At 46.8% G+C, this 20804-nt stretch overlaps 3 protein-coding genes across 7 annotated transcripts; 2 read left to right on the forward strand and 1 right to left on the reverse strand.

Annotated features, from left to right (window-relative positions):
- Nucleotides 1-429: 429 nt before the first annotated feature.
- On the forward strand, nucleotides 430-3477 carry f2rl1.2 (coagulation factor II (thrombin) receptor-like 1, tandem duplicate 2). Its single transcript, XM_047017884.1, has 2 exons — nucleotides 430-927; nucleotides 1539-3477. Exons 1-2 carry the CDS (start codon nucleotides 849-851, stop codon nucleotides 2627-2629), a joined length of 1170 nt encoding a protein of 389 aa, XP_046873840.1. The 5' UTR covers nucleotides 430-848; the 3' UTR covers nucleotides 2630-3477.
- Nucleotides 3478-6934: 3457 nt separating this feature from the next.
- ch25hl2 (cholesterol 25-hydroxylase like 2) lies at nucleotides 6935-7992 on the reverse strand. Its single transcript, XM_047017861.1, has one exon. It carries the CDS (start codon nucleotides 7850-7852, stop codon nucleotides 6935-6937), a length of 918 nt encoding a protein of 305 aa, XP_046873817.1. The 5' UTR covers nucleotides 7853-7992.
- A 3216-nt stretch (nucleotides 7993-11208) lies between these two features.
- Nucleotides 11209-14908, forward strand: s100z (S100 calcium binding protein Z). 5 transcript variants are annotated; one of them, XM_047017940.1, is made up of 4 exons: nucleotides 11213-11296; nucleotides 11539-11589; nucleotides 11667-11839; nucleotides 13849-14908. In XM_047017940.1, the coding sequence occupies exons 3-4, from the start codon at nucleotides 11699-11701 to the stop codon at nucleotides 14005-14007; spliced, it is 300 nt and encodes a 99-aa protein (XP_046873896.1). In that variant the 5' UTR covers nucleotides 11213-11296; nucleotides 11539-11589; nucleotides 11667-11698; the 3' UTR covers nucleotides 14008-14908. The 5 variants fall into 5 exon arrangements, with proteins under 5 accessions (XP_046873893.1, XP_046873897.1, XP_046873895.1 ...); XM_047017938.1 differs by having other exon boundaries at nucleotides 11214-11296; nucleotides 11670-11839; XM_047017937.1 differs by having other exon boundaries at nucleotides 11209-11589.
- The last annotated feature ends 5896 nt before the right edge of the window (nucleotides 14909-20804 follow it).

Raw genomic sequence — 20804 nt, forward strand, 5'->3', positions numbered from 1 at the left:
AAATAAAAAATAAAATAAACGTTCAACATTTTGTCTATATTTTTCATATTTTTAATCTAAATGTGTTAATTTATCTTCCTAAAACCCAATAGAGAACACTAATTAAAAGGATATTTTCACAAATTTCTTCTGAGGGAACATGCCCCCAGACCCCCCCTAGTTTTGCTGGGTCACAGGAAAATAATAGGTTTTATCTAGGGGCTTATCCCCCCCCCCCCAAAAGTGGGAACCTAGATTCGCCCCTGTGCACAAGTGACTCGATGATGTGGACTTTAAAACAATTGTTCTGAGAATTTTAGTTGTGTCAGAGAAACAGTTAGCGTGCTGCTATTTAATGCCGATTCCTCTTTTTAAGTTCCCACAAACGAAAGAATTGCTGAACACATACTTTACAGCGGATACGGGGGAGATTCATTACTCTATGCTGTTCGCCACATTCATATTTGCTTATCCAGACAATTTCCTGCAGTTTGTATAGGCCTACTTGTCTTCAACCACGAAGACAATTTTACATTTAGTCATTTTTTTGTCGTTGACACAAACCTATCATGGCAACTCATTTGGCTGTTTTAAATTACGTTCTTCGTCATTGCATTACGAGATGGAGATTCACCGATTGAAACTTACACCTGTGTGTGTGTGTGTGTGTGTGTGAAGATAGAGGAAGCGAGAGCGAATGCGCGTCGATAATGACGTAGGAACTACAGGTAACCTGATTCCGTACATTTGCCTTTCGTTGCTGTTAGGGTGTGTCATTCTCTGTTTAGTATAAGACGGTATCGAAGTCGAAGAGGTTGAACTCCCGGACCAGAGGATAAATACATTTTCTGCTGTTAACACGGTACAGGATGGCATCAACGCGGAAACTTTCTTTCTTGTTATTATTAGGTTTTCTGTGTTCAACAAGTTCAACAAATGCTATTCAGGGTAAGTCTATCGCGACCCGATACCAAAATCTCAGTTGAGCTTGCATCGTCTACGCTGTTTCTTATTCACCCAGGACAGACAGGCTCAGGAGAGTAATTTTGACCTTAAATCGTCCTCAACTCTTACATTTCCCGCTTTCTTGGTGTCTTTCTCCATAAAATGATCGCAGCATAGATGAACGTGTCTAGAAAACTTGTCTTGTGTTGCGCACGTTTTATATTGTATGCTACGTAATTGGCAAGGCCGGATTAACTATTAGGGCACTAAAGATTAATTGGGCACTTGCCCAGAGCCACATGACATCTAAGGGACCCTGGACAACGGCAACTAAAATGTTAAATCACGTTATGAACGCAGTCCTCACTTTCCTTAATGTGAGCACTTTATTGCAAATATCTATCAAAATATGGGCTTTGAGCCTTGTTGCCAAGGGCACAGAAGTTAATTGTTACACATTGTTAATCCGGCCCTGGTGATTGGGTCTACTTTTTAAAAAAAACTTTTAGATTTACAAAGAAGTGCTACAGCACAAGGTAGAAGGGATTTTTCTGTCATAGAATTTACGCCATGAGATATCAATAACGTGTCTTTACGATCTCTTGCCCATGAAGGAAGAGGATTCATTGGGGTTGTGAACCCGGAGGATTCCGGTCTCGTCGATGTGGACAAGGCCACGGCCGATGCCCTCAGGAGCGGCCTGACCACCGTCTTCCTCCCCATCGTCTACATCGTGGTGCTTGTTGTGGGCCTGCCCGCCAACCTCATGGCTCTCTGGGTCTTCCTCTTCCGGACCAAGGTGAAGCATCCGGCGGCCATCTACATGGCCAACCTGGCCCTGTCTGACGTCCTCTTCGTTATCTGGACTCCCCTGAAGATCGCGTACCACATCAACGGCAACGACTGGATCTACGGCGAGGGGCTGTGCAAAGTCCTGATCGGGTTCTTCTACGGGAACATGTACTGTTCCATCCTCTTCATCGCCTGCCTCAGCGTGCAGAGGTACTGGGGCGTGGCCCACCCCATGTCCCACCAGAGGAAGAACAACACCATCGCCGTGGCCGTCTCCGTGACAATCTGGGCGTTCGTCTGGCTCACCACCACCCCCCTCTACCTGTACGACCACACGGCCAAACTCAAAGACCCCAACATCACCACCTGCCACGACGTCAACGTCATCCACGACCTGGACAACGCCTTCCAGGACGTCAAGTACCCCTTCTACTACTTCATCCTGATGGCCGTCGTGGCCTTCCTGGTCCCCTGCCTGGTCATCGTGGTGGTCTACATCCTCCTCCTCCGCGTCCTGTCCGACTCCATGGACGACGACGGCAGCAGCAGCGGCAAGAATCGCCAGCGGGCGGTGGTGCTCATCGTGACGGTGCTCGTCACCTTCCTGGTGTGCTTCGTCCCCAGCAACGTCATGCTGGTGGTGCACTACTCCCTGCTGAAAGACGGCGTGGTCAACAACGGCTATGCCTTCTACCTCACCACCCTGTGCCTGGCCAGCCTCAACAGCTGCCTGGACCCCTTCATCTACTACTACGTGTCGGAGGACTTCCGGGAGCACGTGAAAAACACGCTGCAGTGCAGGAGCCAGAGGACGGTGGAGAGGATGACGGTGTCCTTCAACTCCATGAAGTACTCCAAGAAGAGCAAGGCCTACTTGTCCGAGTCGGGGACCACGCAGAGCAGCTCCTGCTGATGGTCGGCGGAGGACATGGGACATGGGGGGGGTGAAGCGTCTTTGAGGCTGGGAGGCACTGGGTTCAATGCGAGTGCCTTTGGGCCTGGGAGGAGAGCGCTTCTTTGGATGGTAAAGGGGGACGTGGACCCGCATCGTGGATGACCTCCGCGGTTTTAAGTGGGTCACTGTCACTGACTTCTAACGCACACAGAGGGATTATGTTACTGACTTGTAATGCAACAAAGAGTTTGAGACTGACGTTTATAGTAGGCCACTTTTTAACTGAGGGCTGTTGAGCCGCCTGAAGAATAGAAGGTTACCTTAGTCTTCATGACATGTGGCTGTTTTATGGAGTAATTGTGATGTCAAGAAGACAAATATGTCAGTTAGCGTGTATGTCATTGAGAAAAGTCCCATGATTTATAGGGAACCATTTTGTCAGTTGTTTCATCACCACCAGCTGAGGTTGACTGACGCAACCCAGTATTGTTACTTCAATGGTGGGAATTTTCACATTTTCCAGAGGTCAAGTTCAAATATTTAAGCACTGAGTAGTAAAATACCAAACACATAATATGAATGTATCAGATCTCTGATGATGGCTTTTAACAGAAAGAAGTCAGTGGGACTGAAGTCAGTCCTCAAAATTAATAGAAAAACTGGTCAAAATGAGTTCCTGAACTTTTTTTAATGACAGACAGTTGGCAGGGACTGTATCCATACACCCTTTCAAACAGCTTTGACTGCTGTATCAGTACGAGTGTCTGTGTTCTTTTCATACTGTGATTTTTGATTGTAACAAAAATGTGTCTAATGCTTTTTAGGAGGATTCTTAAATAAACATATATTTGCTTTTTTTAAATCGATACTTTCTCACTTTCGACTCGTGACCTTCAGTCGATTAATCACCTTCCATGGTTTCAGGACGATACTGTGACATGAATATTCATCGACATTCACCATTGTATTCTTCCACCGATGTGGAAATACAAGATGTCTGGCATTTCTGGAATGTGTCTGGTCTACTTTCAGTGTAACACAAAATGGCTGGTGTGCAGTCTACACATCTGTACCATTCCACAAGAACACAGCTGCCCTACCTGTGGAGTATCTAGGATGATGTCAGAAGGAACGGTAGTACTGAGGCTCTCTCCTTTCTCATCTGAGAAGTCTTGCTTGCTGTGTCAGCAGAGGAGAGCTAGTGAATACCTTCTAGCAAGACAGGACATGTCTTTTGTCTCCTTGCTGGTTCTGATGAGCATAAACTGAGGCAGGTATGTCCCGAGGGCTGTGACAACACCAGACAAGTTTGTCACAGTATAAAGTTTGTTCATAATGGTAGACGTTTCTTGTATATATGATCTCCTACCCCCCTAGAATCCTTTATATCTCAAATATTCAGTTTGCCCTACCAGCCATTGGTGTGATATATTATCAGACTTAAGCTAAACCAAGTTTACCAGCAAACTGGACGAGTGAAAAGAAATTCTATCAAGCCTGCCTTCCATGTGCTATAACCTTATTCTACTACAGAAAAAGGAATGAGGTTATACTTCTAAAGACGATCTTGATGTAAGACACTGTCCTGTGAGGTCTGACATTTCGACATTGCCTGTTGTGCCCAACTGTGAACTATACACGGCCTTTACACTGTGTCAACATACTAGTCATGTGTAGGTTAAAGATTGACAATGGACAGGGATAAAAGGAAGGGGGCAGGGTGATTCTTAGGCTGGATGGGGTAAGAGGATCCAGTCTTTAACCTGTAGATAAGGGGGGTCATCTGGGCAACATTCTCCCGTTGTTCTTAGAAAGCTCTCTGTGTCTATTGTTCTGATCTGACAATGTGGCAGAGGTGAAGTCTCCTCCTTTCCACACACACACACACACACACAGACTTTGGATGTGGGTGTGTGTTTTCAGAAAAAATATCCACCTTTCCAGAAAATACTGACACACAAAACAATGATCTTGTTGCCTCACAATGCAGAAGAGTTGTCTGCGTTGAGCTGTTCCTGGGTGATATATGGCTGCCCGCTGTCATCATAAGAAGTAGAATTAAAATACCTGCCATTTACGTCCCTGAGAAGGGAGCTGTTCCTTAGGGGTTGAACGCACTGACACAGCCCCCTTCACATTCCTGCCGTTCTATCACACAAGCACTTTACACAGCCTTGTGAGTAGAGCCATCATTGTGAGGGTTGTTTAAAGGAGTTGCTATAGAGCTGTCTTCAGGCTCTAACAAAAACAGTATTATTTAATAGTCAAAATATTTGTATTATCACTATTATTACTACTTTTGCAAGTCATCAAGGGAAATGTTTTGCGTTTTATTGTCTGGAATTGCAGTGCAATAGGAACGTGATCTGTGACTGGTTTCGATAAGATTGTTAGACCAGATAAAGAGGAAGAGAGTGATCAGTAAGACAGTAAATAGCTGGTGACACACAGAGAGCTAACCTTCCCTGAGACTCAACACGGTCGACCTGGGAGATACTAGGAGGTTATGACTCACTATGGTTGTTTTTACATGTCGTCAGTGCAGGCCAGTGTCTCATGGCCTATATATGGCACCTGTTGCACCTCTCCCACCTTGTCAGGACATGCCAAACCTGTTCTGCAGGTATGCTCACCTTGGCAATAACAACCCCGTATAAAGCACAGAGTCGAGGTTTAAGCTTTAACTAAATAGAGTCTGCCTTTGAGTTCAAGACAGAGATTTAGAAAACGAGTGAGGCAATGAAGAGAGAGAGAAAGAGGGAGAGGGAGATACAATATTGCTGTCTTTCATCCAGTTTAGTTACAACATCACATGTCGAGTGTGATCCATTTTAGGCGAACTGAACCTGAACATAAGACTATATCTGTGGTCGTGAGTTAAAATACTTCCTGTTTTTCGGTTATAACGATGTGTTTGTGCTGTTGTGTATGTGTGTGTATGTTATGGGAGTATTCTTACACAATAGTTGTGAGTCTGTGGTTCTTATTTGACCAAGTTGAACTCTCGTCCTCTCGTCATAGGAACTGTAGGGTGACACCTACTGGATGGTGTGTTGAACAGCATCTATTTACGAGGACTCAAGATGCTGCCAGGAGGGCACACCAAGAATGTGGTCATCACACTAATCACCTTGCAACGATCCAATTCATAGCCAACTCGTTTAAAGTGTATCTCAACGTGGGAACTGAATTCAATCGTTTTTCATACATCTGCACAACAGTCCAGCCCCCCTTTTGCCGTTTAATCCGAGGTCTCGTTACTACGATAACAAGACTGCTTTTGACGGATACAAAGGATAATACCTTGCTTTCAGTTTGGTCTCAGCAGCAGATAAAGACGAAAGATCACAAAGGTGTTTTGTGGTCAGGAGTGCTGGCGTTACGATCCCAGCCAATGGGAGCGTTGACTGTGCCTGAAAGAGAGGCTGCTAAATTAGTATTGGCCCCACGCTTCACTGTGGGGCACGGCTAAAAGACATCATTCATGTCCTTGGATCGTTGGTCTTCGGATCGTTCCTCTTTGTGTGTGTGTGTGTGTGTGTGTGCGTGTGTGTGCGTGTGTGTGTGTGTGTGTGTGTGTGTGTGTGTGTGTGTGTGTGTGTGTGTGTGTGTGGGAGAGAAAGAAGAGGGTGAGAGAGAGGAAGACAGGGAGATTCTCTCTGCACACTTGCAACATCTTCAGCGTGTCAGTTATGTATGAATGCATATAATACACACAACACATCATCTTCACTGTGTGTACTTTCTGCACATTGTTTTTATTCACAAGGAGTGAAAAATTAAAATAAACAATTGGCACCTTCCAATAAAATGTTATTGAGCCACAATCACATTTAGAGGTGTTATTTGATTTTGTTTTAAGACACTTTCAGACAACATACATGGATGTTTGACCACAGGACGCCACTCATCAACCCAAAGAAACTGACAGTAAGTTCTATGAAAAAATTTTTTTTTTTAAATTAATGACATGGTATTGTATCGTCTTCTTCGACGTTTCCGGATCCTCAAGAGCATAGGTGATGTGAAAATATCCGTACAATCATGAGGCATCGCACTTCTAGTAACATCGTTTGTTTTCGACTGAACGGCGGAAGAACAGTGGGGGGGGGGGGGGGGGGGGGGGAAAGAGAGGGAGAGACTGACATGGAGAGAAACAGGCAAGAAAAGGAGGTGAGGGAGACACACGGGAGAGACAGGAAGAGAGATGAGAGAGAGATAATACCAGTTCGAGACCAGTACGGGACAGGAGGGGGGGGGGGGGGGGGGGGGGGGGGGGGGGGGGGGGGGGGGGGGGGGGGAGGTCCGGAGGTGTAAGAGAAACTAACTCACACCTTTTAGTTTTTCTTTTCTTTTCACGTCGTCCGTGGTTGCCGTGGCGATGTGGCCGGAGGGGCGTGGCATGGCGTTGGTCCCCCCTAGCCAGTCCCAATGTGAAAAGAAGGGAGCAAAGTGAGTGGCGGGCTTGTGGTGGTGGGCGTCGTGTTTGGGCGTGCCTCCCCACAGCCCGAAGGGAACCAGGTTGTGCATGGCCCAGGGGAAGTCATAACCGCAGTGGTCCTCGGTGGACACCCAGATGTTGAACAGCATGAAGCCCCAGGCGGTGAGGCAGTGACACTGGAGCAGGAGGGGGTCCACGGTGGCCCAGAAGCCCACGCTGAAGAGCTCCCAGCCGGACAGGTACTGAGTGACCAGGCTGAAAGGCTGGTTGTACTGGTGGTGGATGGCGTGGAAGGTCCGGTAAAGCCAGGGCACGCGGTGGTGCAGGAGGTGCCAGAGGTAGTACTGGAAGTCAAACACCACGGTGCAGCCCAGGATCCCCAGGACGAAGCCCCATAGGGTGGGAGCTTCGCGGGGGAGGGGCGTGGGCGGCCTCCACAGCCATTGGGCGGCCGCGGCGGGAAAGATATAGACCAGGTGGTTGTAGGTGGTGACGCCCAGCGTGGTCCAGATGTTCTCCCAGGTAACGAGCTTGTCCGGGTGGAGCTTGTAGCGGTTGATGCTGGGCCACGTCGGGGCCAGCAGGTCCAGAAGGGTGTAGATAAACACCAGAAGGAAGTAAAGGGATATGGAGAGAACCACAGGGAAGAGAGGGCTCCTGAGGTGCTCGTGGTGGTTCTGGTGGAGGTAGTCCCAGGCAGGCTGCAGGACCGACTGCTCAGAGAGTCTCAGAGTCAAGTTGGCTACGTCCGACATCCAGGGAAAAGACACGCCGCTCAGTGGAATGCCAATGCTCGTCATTGGACCTGCCAGGATCGAGACTCCTCTCTTGAGGAGGGTAATATCTCACAGGCTTTTCTGACCAGGTGACGCGGAAGGAGGATTTCCTATTAGTCCACTCAAGTCGGATGGAAGATCTTCGACGCTATCTCGTGTGTGTTTTTTTTGCAATGCCAGATGATCTGGTGTGGTGTGTGCCAAATTGGGCTGGCGGTCTGTCTGAAGCTCTTATGTATGTTGGAAGCGCCACCTCCTCCTCTCTCCCCCCCCCCCACTCCTCCCCCCCCCCCCCATGCCCTTCCCCCCACACTACCCCTTATCCCTCCTTCTGAGTTCCAAGTGCCGGCGTTCTCTGAAGGCCCCTTTTTCTCGGGTGAGAGGAACGCAGCCAGGACAGAGGACCGGGGTCACAGCAGCGCTCAATTCTGACCCACATCCTTGAGACAGAGAGAGAGAGAGAGAGGGGGGGGGGGGGTGGGGGGGGGGGGGGGGGGGGGGGGGGGGGGGAGAAAGAGAGAGAGAGAGAGGGGGGGGGGGAGAAAGAGAGAGAGAGGTGGGGGGGGTAGAGAGAGATGAAGAGAAGGAGAGGGAGAGAGAGAAAGCTCCTGTGGATCGGAAACGATTTGACTTTTTGTCACTTCAAAAGAGCAGTGTTTTTTTTTGTTGGGTGGGGGTTTGTTTGTGATGGAGTCGAGTCATGCTGTAATCCGGTCATCAATGCTCATTCAAGCCCTCCGACTTGTGTTGTTCTGTTCAGCATGACTATGTGGTAGTTCATTAATTCTGTTCTCTTTTTAATGGTGCAATCTTTCACCACACCAATCTCTCTCTCTCTATCTATCTCGCTCTCGATCTCCCTTACACACACACACAGTTTAAGGGTCAAGCATAATAAATCATAGGAAAGCTGTCAGATGAACATTGAGTTCAAAGACACTTCTTTATCCATGGTGAACGACTGCTGGCTTGTTGCACTGTGTCTTTGTGTCGATGTTCAAAAGAAAAATATTGTGTTGTTGAATATTTTTAAAAGTCAAGTGACAACCACAGAGCCAGTTACTATGGTGTCGCAAAAATAATCCGGGCGGAATTATTTTTTCTTGGATGATCACGTCTTCTAACCGCCAGTACATTGATCGGGCCCTCTGATCTCGAAGTGTCTTTTCGTGTTCCTCTAACGGTTGTCGTCTCAATCCTTCTTGTCTTTTAAATCAAGTGTACCAAGATACTGATATGGACTGGCTGCAGTGGCTGTGCTTCATTTAGATTCACACTCAGTCCACGAGTCACACAAAGAGCTGTGGTTGCTCTCTCGCCACTAGAGGGCAGTCACGTATCGCTGAGAGAAACGCCAGGACAAGCTCTCTTTCTCTCTCTGTCTCTGTCTCTCTCTCTTTCTCTCTCTCTCTCTCGCTCTCTCTCTCTCTCGCTCTCGCTGTCTCTCTCCATGTCTCTCTCTCTGTATGTCTCTCTCTCTTTATGTCTCTCTCTCTCCCTGTCTCTCTCTCTCTCTCTCTCTATCTCTCTCTCTCTCTCTCTCTCTCTGTCTCTCTAAAAGCTGCATGGCACATTAAGTGCCTGTCCTGAGAGACAGCATTTGAGATGTGTCACTCCTGTTACAGAAACTGTTCAGATTTTTATTTCAACTGGGGTCAGGGTTAGTTAGTCCTTAGATTGTTCTGATATTGTTTTCTGTCCCCTGTTTGTTGCTGTAATAAAAAGTACTGCCGTTTCCCTAGTTCCAGAGTGGTGTCTTTTGAAGGTCAATTCTACATTCGGTAGATACGGAACAGCCAACATCATGATGCTACTCTGGGACATGGAAATGATCATCCCATCTTGGTCCTTAAGCTTAGTAGATCACACATTCAGACATGTCAAATTCAATTTTCCAACAATTTCAACAAGGAAATTGAATAGTGAGTTCAAACTGAGAATACCCCCGACGCTCTAAATGATCTCTTGTGGTCTTTTCTAACACGCGGGTTAGTTGATGACAGTTTGGTGACGCTCTTGGGGACACGTTGCAAACTTGTTTCATCACTCTAATGATCGGAAAATAACTGTAGCCATGGTAGGAAGAGAACGAGAGAAGAAGACACACCTGACGTCCCTCCAGAGGAGGTCTGAAGGGATCCAGGGGTTAAAAAAAGCTGCAGTCTCAGATTCACTCCACGTCACATTACACACTGTCCTAAGCTTGCGGATGTCATTCTAAAGCAACAACCTTTTTCTATTCGATTATTCACGTTTTATATTGCTGTGTGCTTTGTGCTGGGTGTGCACAGGATGCATTCAACAGCTGTACAACAGATACTTTGCTGTTATTTGCCAAAAATGGCATTGTCCAGAATGGCCCTGTTTTTCACCGTGCATATGGTAAAAAAAATCGTTGAAAATAAAACTTTGACCTCTCTAAGACCCATGGAGATGATGAAACAAGTAGACTGACAAGCTCCTCTAGATATTTACGTAACTAAAGAGAAGAAAAATATCTAAATATCATCAGGTTATCACGCCAAAATGCATAAGCACTAAGTATCCAATCAGATGTCACATGATCGTTCAATTGTGTGACAGTGACCCCTCCCCATGTTGATTTCCAGATTGTCCAGATTGCCCCATGCAGAGTTGTGTCCAGGGAACACGTTCTATCTCAAGGGGAACGTGTTCTTACCCCGCTCTGTTCCGTCCCAGAAGAACCTCACATGGGGTCCGCAGAGCAAAGTTTGCGAGAGGACAGACGGCCAAGATTTACACCAAACTTAAACCCTAAACAAGTCAGATATTATGTAACCCACGCACAACTGAGATCTTCAGAATCATGTGTGCTCGCATTCCTGAGTTCCCAAACAGCACTGTTTCTTGAAGCATCTGGTCCTGGTTACGAAGAGACGGAGAGAAGGTTTCAGTAGGATCACGGAAGGAGAACAAAAACGTGACACTGTGATTTGGATCACCGCTTGCGATGTAACTACTACAGCTGTATCAAAGCACCAATGTAACGTCTTTTTCTCTTTCATCTATCTTATCCTCTGATAGATCTATGTACTGCACTTGTACAGAGAATATAGCTTTGAACCTTCATCTGACTCCTGGAAAACTCTATGTTGCATCAGTTCTGAGCTTCATAAACATACTCTCATGCATTGGAGGAGCCAAGCTCAACAACATGACAGCCAATGTCAACTGTTCGGACAGTAAAGGACTTCTCAATAAATATCACAGTAACGTGTGTGGCCTCACAGTCCCACATTCCCCACAAATCACAATAGTTGGGAGGTCAATTTTTCAACTAACCTACTTTAAGTTGGAAGTTTATTTTGGCAACATTGGGCCCTCCGTCGAAGGTAAACAGATCTTCAACTCGGACGTCTGCTCTGCCTGAATCCGAACTGTTTTCGAGTGTTCACCAAACCCGTTTGAGCGCGAGTCTATTTTCATCCGGAAGGTCCTGAGAGGCAGGTGAGAGAGGCGTCTCCGAGGGGCCTGGTGGAGCCCCAGGGACGGCCCAGGTTACACTGGTTCAGGGTTTGTTTTTCACTCTGCCTCTTTGATTAAAACCTGACACAGTTACCATGGGTCTCTCACCTGTGGAACTAATTATCACATTATTACCGAAGTCCTCATAAACAAGCGAAGGCGCAGCTCCTCGCAAATCATTTTTCCGCAGGACCATAACCAAGTAAGTGTTTCATCCTCTGCAGATCCCACCGTTACTGAGCTGCACTGAGATACTTTGGACTTGGATTGTTACGGTACGGTACCTCCAATTCCTAACGCTGCCTCACATGGGTTTAAAAGGATATTTGACTTAAAATATTTTTTCCTCCAGTAGGTCGTGAGATACTTTGATATCCTGCAGCCATGCCTAGCCAACTTGAAGGTGCCATGGACGCCCTCATAACAGTTTTCTACAACTACTCAGGAAACGATGGAGACAAGTTCAAGCTCAACAAGGGGGAACTGAAAGAGCTCCTCAACAGTGAACTCACTGACTTTCTCACGGTATGTTTGGTCTTTTACATGTTGCACTTAACATTTTTGTTTAGAAGATGAATTGTTTTGAACAGAGTGTGAGAAATCAAAGGGTTTAAGAACAGCTTGGCCAGTGATAAGCACCATCCGTCCTATGCTGAATCATTTACAGTGGTTTTGATGAAAAGGATTAAGTCAAATGATAAGTATATTTAAGCTATTTTTAGTCGACACTGGGCAAGAGGTGTCATAAGTTATTTATTTTCCCATTTGAAATAAGTTTCACAGTTAGTTACGTTTTTACATACATTAGCTGTGTGGTGAACCTTGAATGATATGTTGTCTTGGATTAGAGATTTCTTCGTAACACTGAAATCTCTTGACATTTCCAGTTGCAAGCCCACACATCTGGCAGAAAGCAAGCACATCCAGCTATCTTTATGAGAACAAGATGTAAATACTGGAAATGGTCTATTGAATTTGACCTTTTTAACTGGAAATGAATTACTTTAATTGATCTATTGCTGTTTTGGCTGATGCCTTTTTAATGAAAGTTATGAATGGATTTATACAACCATGTGTTCATTTAATTTAATGATTCACATCACAATTATTCAAAAAAGTGCATTTAATCTGAGCTGCTCTATAAATATTTGCAGCATGTTCTGGGAAGAAAAAGGGTTCATTGGTTTGTGTGTGCGTGTTTGTGTGTGTGAGTGTTTGTGTGTGTGAGTGTTTGTGTGTGTGAATGTTTGTGTGTGTGTGTGTGTGTGCGTGCGTGTGTCGGAGGTGGGATGGGCGACTTGCGTCAGAGCTTGTGTTAGAGTGCACAGGCCTGTGTGTGTGTGTGTGTTCTGAAGGATATGTTCCCGTCGTGTGGGAGTGTAGAGAGGAAGACAGGCTGGGGAGTGCAAGTTCTCCTCCCTCCTGTGGATGGAAGCCTCAGGTGATCGACGCATCATCATCAGTGGCCCACATCGCTGCCAAATATAGACACCCACGTGATGTCATCCGCCATTCCGAAGCCCAGACTCCGTGGAGCGGAGAGTGTGTCTTGGTCTTCAAGGAAGGCTGAGCTCACCTCATTAGCAAGGAGAAACACGCATGTACCGAGAGTTAACATTTCATCCACCACGAACCAGTATTATTTAATGTGAAATATCGATAGTGTATTCATAATCTATATTCATATTTTTTCGTTGCTCACCCTTTTATGAATATTTTTTTATTCATGTCTCAAGCTTAGATCAGCTTTCGGTAACTTGAGTTTGAGACGTTACGATGAGTTTCTTGACGATCAGATGTTAAGAGCATCTGCTTCCAGTAACAAGATGAACGTCCTCGGTGGGTCGTTTGTTAAGCCCCTTTGACCGAGGGGACACCAACAACACAGACACTGTGAAACGTCCCGGTTCTCAACGGACGTCGTTGAGTCTCCTCGACACAACAACCTCGAGTCAGGCTTCTCCGTTCTGGGGACTTGAGAGGCGCTCTGAAGGATCTTGCCTCGGACGGGTCACTGAACATCGACATGACTCTGGCCGCTGGCGGACTGGACCAGCCTGTTGGAGCAGAAGCCCCTCAGCATGGAGAGAATCTCTATCAAGCTCTTCCAGAGCCATCGATCTTCTGACCTGCCCAGGGCCTCTCCGCTCACGACTCGTCCATCTCAAACTGATCGACAGGCAGACATCTGCAGACAGCAGACAGCTCTGGATAAGAGCGTCTGCTAAATGACTGACTGACATCTTCTCTAATTGAAGTCTGCTGTCCGGGAGGAGGTTGTTTCTGGCCCATGCAGCCAGAAGTGTGGATGATTTCTAAGTGCCATTTAGACAAATTAATAACAGTCCATCGCCCCACTGTGCTTCAGTGATTGATTCATACTGTCAGTATGAATCAGAGACAAAAATATGTTTCAGGCTCTACGTAAAACACTTATTCCGTTTTTTTCCTCAACGTTTTCCGATTTCCGCTTCTGTCGACGATTGTTTCATGGATTTGACTGTGATCAAAGTGTTATTTCTCTTCTTTTCCAGTCTCAGAAAGATCCCATGCTGGTGGAGAAGATCATGAACGACCTGGACTCCAACAAAGACAATGAAGTGGACTTCAACGAGTTTGTGGTCCTGGTGGCGGCCCTGACCGTGGCCTGCAACGACTTCTTCCAGGAGAAGCAGAGGAAGAACAACAAGTAGCTGCCCCCTTGGACAGCCACTAGGCCAGGGGTCTCCAACCCTGCTCCTGGAGAGCTCCCATCCAGACTGTTTTCACTTCAACCTCAATGTAGCACACCTGATTCTACTAATTAGCCGGATGATGAACTGAATGAGGCAATATTATTTGCAGTTGAAGTGAAAACTTACAGGATGGTAGCTCTCCAAGACTGGAGCTGGAGACCCCCCTCTAGGCCCTCCCAGGCATCTGCCTGATTCACTCTGGTTCCCTTGATTCATCACATGTTTACTCTGAACCACAGCTAGAACGGCTAGATTGTTTTAATGTCCCTTAAGACACGCTAAAGATTATGTTTTGTCTTGTTGAGTTGTTGTCAGAAATCTTGCTTGCTTTTGGAACCCTGTCAAGTTTTCTTTTTTCGTGAGCTGTTTTAAACATGCATGTTTGAAAACACGTTTAATATTCTTCTCTGTCACTCATGTCAACTTTGAAGAAACTAGTTTGACGATATTTCGAGGCTTGTCACACAGTGGCTTAACCACTAACAAGGGCTGTTCTGGTGTGCTTGGCAGCAGGACATCCTCAAAGATCACCACCTCATGTCCTATTATGTCTTCGCTTCCTGTTTGGTATTGTTTCATCAGAATCCTTACATAAGTTGCTCAGGTTATAGACTGAATGATTTACTCTGGTGTTCCTTGTACAGGTACCTTAGTTTCTTGTGTTTAGAATGAACCTTGTGTTGTGCGACATGTTACATTTCATTGAACGTGTCTGCCACGTAAGTTGATTTGATGTCTATGTGTTGATTATTGTGAAACTAGGTCATGTACATTTCTGTTATCTAAAGTTTATGTACCCAAATGTAGTAAATATATTGTTTTTGTGAAAGACAGCATAATGACAGCATAATAAAATCTGTCTCGCAGACAGCTGATGGATGGATTTCTGTGTCAACATTCATGGGTGTCACAGGAAGGTCCGGATGTTCATAGGACATGGATCAGTTCCTGAACGCTCATCTGCATGTAAGTTGCCCTTGCGGGTCAATGCATCTCCTTTCTAAGCATGTCCTTCACTGTGAGTGGATCTGAAGGAGGCCATGTCACAGTGGAAGCTGTACGGAGTGGAAGCTGAGTTGAGTCAGGTGGCTGAGCGGATAGGGAATCGGGCTAGTAATCTGAATGTCGCCAGTTTGATTCCTGGCTGTGCCAAATGACGTTGTGTCCTTGGTCAAGGCACTTCACCCTACTTGCCTCGGGGGGGAATGTCCTTGTATTTACAGTACGTCGCTCTGGATAAGCGCATCTGCTAAATGACTAAATGTAAATGTAAGCTGAGCGTGATAGCGGAAGTTGTACGTGCCGGGGACAGCTGTGAGGTGGACAGCTGTCCGTGTAACAGTTGGGGTCACGTGTGGGAGCTCACGATAATGACGTGTGATGATGAAATCTTCATGAACGCCCCGAGGCTCTGCAGCACTGCTACCTATCATTCAACCACTCAACACCGCGTCCAAGACGCCCTCCCTGAAAACGCAATTCCCCCCCTAGAGACGAGGCAATGCGTCGATCCATCCGGCCTGTTTCATTCTCCCCTGTCTGTCTACGTGTCCTTCCAGAACCCCACATTAAGACAAAAAAACAAAGAAAAAATAACATCCCAGATTGTTTCTTTATCCGCAGCTGAATCGTACTGGAGGTTTGACCCCCCCTCCTACGCCCCCTCAGATGAGTCTGGGAGGAAGGATGACAGATGAGTCTGGGAGGAAGGTCCCTCAGTGGAAAACAACATCCGTGACCCTACTTGTGTAATATGCCTGTGATTGGCTGTAATTGTGGGAGATTACAATCCTGACAGTCTCCCAGGATGAGGTGGCACCAATCAGCTCCGTTTGCCACGTTTTCACAAAAGCTCTAATCATAAAGTAGACTTAATCACTGGGTTCGGAACAGAACTTTTTTTCTTCTCCATGATTCACACGATTGTGTTTTTTGTTGGAAAGTTGGTATTTGCTCAACCTTGCTTGGCCTTTATGCTATCACCCACTCTGGGCGGTAAGCTGTCCTTCTGTCTGTTGCAACACAGGAAAGGGATTCTTTGTTCGGGAAGTCATTGGTCAAGTATTGATGGCCCGATTGCCACTATCTCTGACCACAAGTCCTCTGGGAAGGACTGTTGCTATCAGGAAATGAGACAATGACAATCAGAGATCCTCGAAGGATAATGGAAGACTGCAAGACAAACGGAAGGGTTTCCTACGTGTGTGGCCAGCCCATTAGTGGAGCTCTTTGTACATCTGACACGAGGAGATCAAGTGGATATCTTAAAGAAAGACCAGACTGACAGGCTGACATTAACAGGCAGGAGATGCACACACACACACACACACACACAGAGGGGGAGATTGGGGGATGCGTACAGCTCGGTGGTTAAGCATTTGCGTGCAGAACAAGTCGAGTTCCCAGGTGCAAACCCACCCCTGGGCCGTGTTTTGGATCAAAGTAACTGCTGAGAGAATACACTGTTTCAGACAAACACACACACACACACACACAGAGACTGTAAACGGGGCGTCATGGTGACAGCAGTGATTGACATCAGAGCAGCGGCCTCCTCTCAAGGCGTCACTGTGTGATCCCTGGCCACCGAGGAGACAAGGGGAGGAAGGACTGAAATAGATTTTCGTGACAAATACAGAAAGATGGGGTTCCTCACCCTATATGGCTCAGTTGTCCTTGGAAAGAGAGAGAAAACAAGAGAGAGAGAGAGAGAGAGAATGAGGGAGAGAGAGGGGAAGAGAGATAGTGAACGAGATGATATGGATGAAATGAGGAGAGATGAGAAGAGATAAGGATTGTTTATTTCAGGGCAGATAAGGTGCCCACGGGGGGGGGGGGGGGGGGGGGGGGGGGAGATACAGTATAAACACTGGTTGAAAGTCCCCCCCCCCCAAGAAGAGAGGAAGGTCGTGTGGTTCGCAAGAGGAAAACAACCCATTTACAGACACAATAATAATCCATCAGCTGGGCCTTCCTGGAGCTAATGATGTTTACTACAGACCCACACAGGGGCACGAGGCTATTTGCCGTCCCTCCAAGACCATTCGGCCGACCTGGAAAGCGTCTTTGTCCCCAGGCCTACCCCTGTCTCACACCATCCATCCCCTCACCCCTCTGACACAATGTGCGTCACCCTCTGTCATCACTCCTCATGTGTGTGTGTGTGTGTGCAGGGATATGTAGTTGTGTGTGTGGTGGTGGTGGTAGATCTCTCTGTGTCATCCTCGGGATATAATCTCAACAAACACCTGTCGTGTATTTCAGCTGAGTGATAGCTTCTGTGCCCGCGGAATGGGATCCCAGCGATAGGAACACTGGAGCAAGCACAGACGCACGCCACAAACGCGACACTTGTATCAACAACAAAAAAGAAAAGATTATTGTTTTCCCTTCCAGCCGGAATGCAGCAAAATGGACATCCCTTCATCCGGCCACGTCAAAGCAGAAGGGAGCTTCGTTGTCATGTCGATTGTGGCTAGCCTGTCAGCATTGGTGCAAGTGATCAGGGCCTGTGTTGCCAGGTGCGGAGAGGACGACCGGTGAGAGACAGAAAGGAGGATACCGACACAAAGATACAGGGAGCTTCGTGTTTCCGTCTCGGAAAAAGAAGAAAGAGGAAGAACGATTTGATCTTTGGATCGTTCAGACTGTTGTCTCACCTCTAGACTTCATTTCAGTAACAGATGGAGGAAGATCCTCCAGCAAACACTACGTGAGAGCCTTGATTGTCCAGAACAGCTTGATCTGGAAAACAACGTGTTCCTCCCCAGAGCCATGAAGACTGGCAGACACAGAAAGAGAGAGAGAGAGAGAGAGAGAGAGAGAGAGAGAGAGAGAGAGAGAGAGAGAGAGAGAGAGAAAGAGGAAGAGAGAGAAGGAGAAGGTTGTGGAAATGTAACCACAGCACGCTGTTTCTATTCATTGGTGCATAAGGCGAGCACTAGGGCGCTCAAATGGCTCATACAATTGTCTCCAGATCTCTTTCACGTTTGCAGACATGGAGGGCAGGCTTGCCACCAAGCTGTGGGTGTGCCTCCAAAATAACAACCAACCTGCCTTTATACACTGTCTTGTCGTGATCCTCCAAGACTTTATCATTGTTTCACGTGTCATCTCAAGAGAGGTGCATTTGATAAAAATCACTGTACGCCAACAGATGTTTCCTTGTTTCTCTCCTGTCACTCTCTTTGGCACAACTTGAAAGTGAGAAGGAGAGAGAGACAGAGACAGAGTTTCACTAATTCTCAGTCCCACCGAGTACAGCCTAATCTAGTCTCTTCACCAGAACTGAAAGGTTTGCGTTGGCTTTGCATCACTTTCTCCTCCCCTGTGTGTCACGTTCTGTGTCTGACTTTCCCCGAAATCCCCTGTTTGTAGCGGAAAGGAAAGTTTGCTTCTCTGACAAACAACAAACATTTCCGCTGATGTGTTTCCACACGCTTTTGTCAACACGCGAAGATGAAGCAGCACGGAGTGAAGCCCTGGGGAATCCGGCCCACAACACATGACTGACTAACAGTCCCTGACAGGCAGGACCAGAAGGTCTGAATCAGAATACAACCTGAAGACAATACAGTACAGTGCAACACAATACTGAAGCAGCCACATCTACCTCTAGGTTCAAACTGGCCCACTTTCAGGCTGGGGGCCAGTGAGGCTGGGGGCCAGTGAGGCTGTGGGTAGTGCGGCTGTGGGTAGTGACGCTGTGGGTAGTGAGGCTGTGGGCGGGTGAGGCTGTGGGTAGTGAGACTGTGGGTAGTGAGGCTGTGGGCGTGTGAGGCTGGAGGTACTCTTCCAGGTCCAGATGCAGCAGGGAGAGTAAAGAGAGAGAGAGACGGAGAGAGAGAGAGAGAGAGAGAGAGAGAGAGAGAGAGAGAGAGAGACAGAGAGACAGAGAGACAGAGAGAGAGAGAGAGAAAGAGAGAGAGAGAGAGAGAGAGAGAGAGAGAGAGAGAGAGAGAGAGAGAGAGAGAGACAGAGAGACAGAGAGTCAGAGAGTCAGAGAGACAGAGAGACAGAGACAGAGAGACAGAGAGAGAGAGAGAGAGAGAGAGAGAGAGAGAGAGAGAGAGAGAGAGAGAGAGAGAGAGAGAGAGAGAGAGAGAGAGAAAGAGAGAGACTGTAATCGCAGTAAACTGCAGAGGAAGAGGAGGAGAGTAAATGAATAGGTGTGTTACATAACGCTCTGGCGAATCTCAAACTGCCAAAAGAGATCTGCACCACACCTGATAAGACAGCACTGAGCCCTGGAAAGTAGAGAAGCTTGACAATGACTGTAAGGGTGCTATTTTGAAGCACTTGGCTGAGCATGAATCTTGATAGGGTATGGGCTGGGTGGTGGATGAGGGTGGCTCTTATAAAATCCACCCTTGTTGATGGCAATTAACCTGCTATATTTATCCTAATTCCTCATTTACAATAGGCATGCTAGAATCCTGAATAAAACACTGATTTAGATTATTTCTGGAGAAAAAATCTGGAGCGTACATATTTGATCTGAGATGTATATCACCCACACATTTGAACCCTCTGAATTGCCAATATGCAATTATTTTATTGACCTCTTTTGATTTTCTTTGTGTTTTGAAAAACGTATTACCCGAGCCAATGGCGTGAGTACCTCCCCGGTGATGGAAAAAGCTAGAAATATCACAGGAAGTCAATCATGTCTGAGAGAGAGTCATCTAATTAGTATTCTTTTGCATTCAGATAAACCTTTACGAAGATGATTGGACTTTCTCCACACTGAATGTAACCTGTGGGGAATAAATAACTCCCTGTGTCAGACAATCATGGTACCCTGAAGGCCTGTTATAGTAGTTACTCTACAGGATACAGGTATAGTTAGGTCTGTAAATGTCTGATTCACCAAACACATTTGGCTGTATTTCTAATGCCTGTTTTTCTGTCGGTCCGTGGATCTTAGTGTTGGGGAGCCCCAGGTGAAATCCCAGGGTTCCTTTTTTCAGCTTCTTTTTGGGTTGGTATGGATGGCCCATCAAGGGAGGTGAACGTAACTAGGTTACAGAGGGGACTTCCTGAGAGCATGGTTTGTCCTTCTAGAACGTTCCTGAGTGCGTGGTTTGTCTTTCTAGAACGTTCCTGAGTGCGTGGTTTGTCTTTCTAGAACGTTCCTGAGTGCGTGGTTTGTCTTTCTAGAACGTTCCTGAGTGCGTGGTTTGTCTTTCTAGAACGTTCCTGAGAGCGTGACGGCTGATCGAGATGCTCGCTGTTATTTTCTCGTCAAAACAGTCACAAGACAGAAATACATTCCGAACGGAGGTCAGAATGATTTCTAATTGAGTTTTCTCAATTGCAGTCGGTAATTACCTATATGCCTCACAGCTCAAATTAAATCATCATCATTTCCATCCATCCACAAACGCGCGGTAGGCCCTGTAAGAAAGATGCCCTGTCCCTATCTGTCTCTCACACACACCTGCACAGACGCGTACGCGTTTATCAGCATGAGACCAATCCAGGATGACTTTTCTTCTTGTCATTTTACAGCAGGGGACTGCAAGGGGAAAGCACACACAGACACAGACACACACACAGACACAAACACACACACACACACAGACACACACACAAATACCGCCCCCCTGGGAAGATATCAGATTTGTATCAACTACTTCTGTGAGGCGTGATGTGGTTGCAGGTGTCTCACTGCGATAATACACCCCCAGACCTTTAATCAAGGGAGCTCTGGTGCCCCCCTGGTGCCCCCCCCCCACCCCCCGGTGACGCTACTC

This window comes from Hypomesus transpacificus, unplaced genomic scaffold (genome assembly GCF_021917145.1).
Source record: "Hypomesus transpacificus isolate Combined female unplaced genomic scaffold, fHypTra1 scaffold_84, whole genome shotgun sequence".
NCBI lineage: Eukaryota > Metazoa > Chordata > Actinopteri > Osmeriformes > Osmeridae > Hypomesus > Hypomesus transpacificus.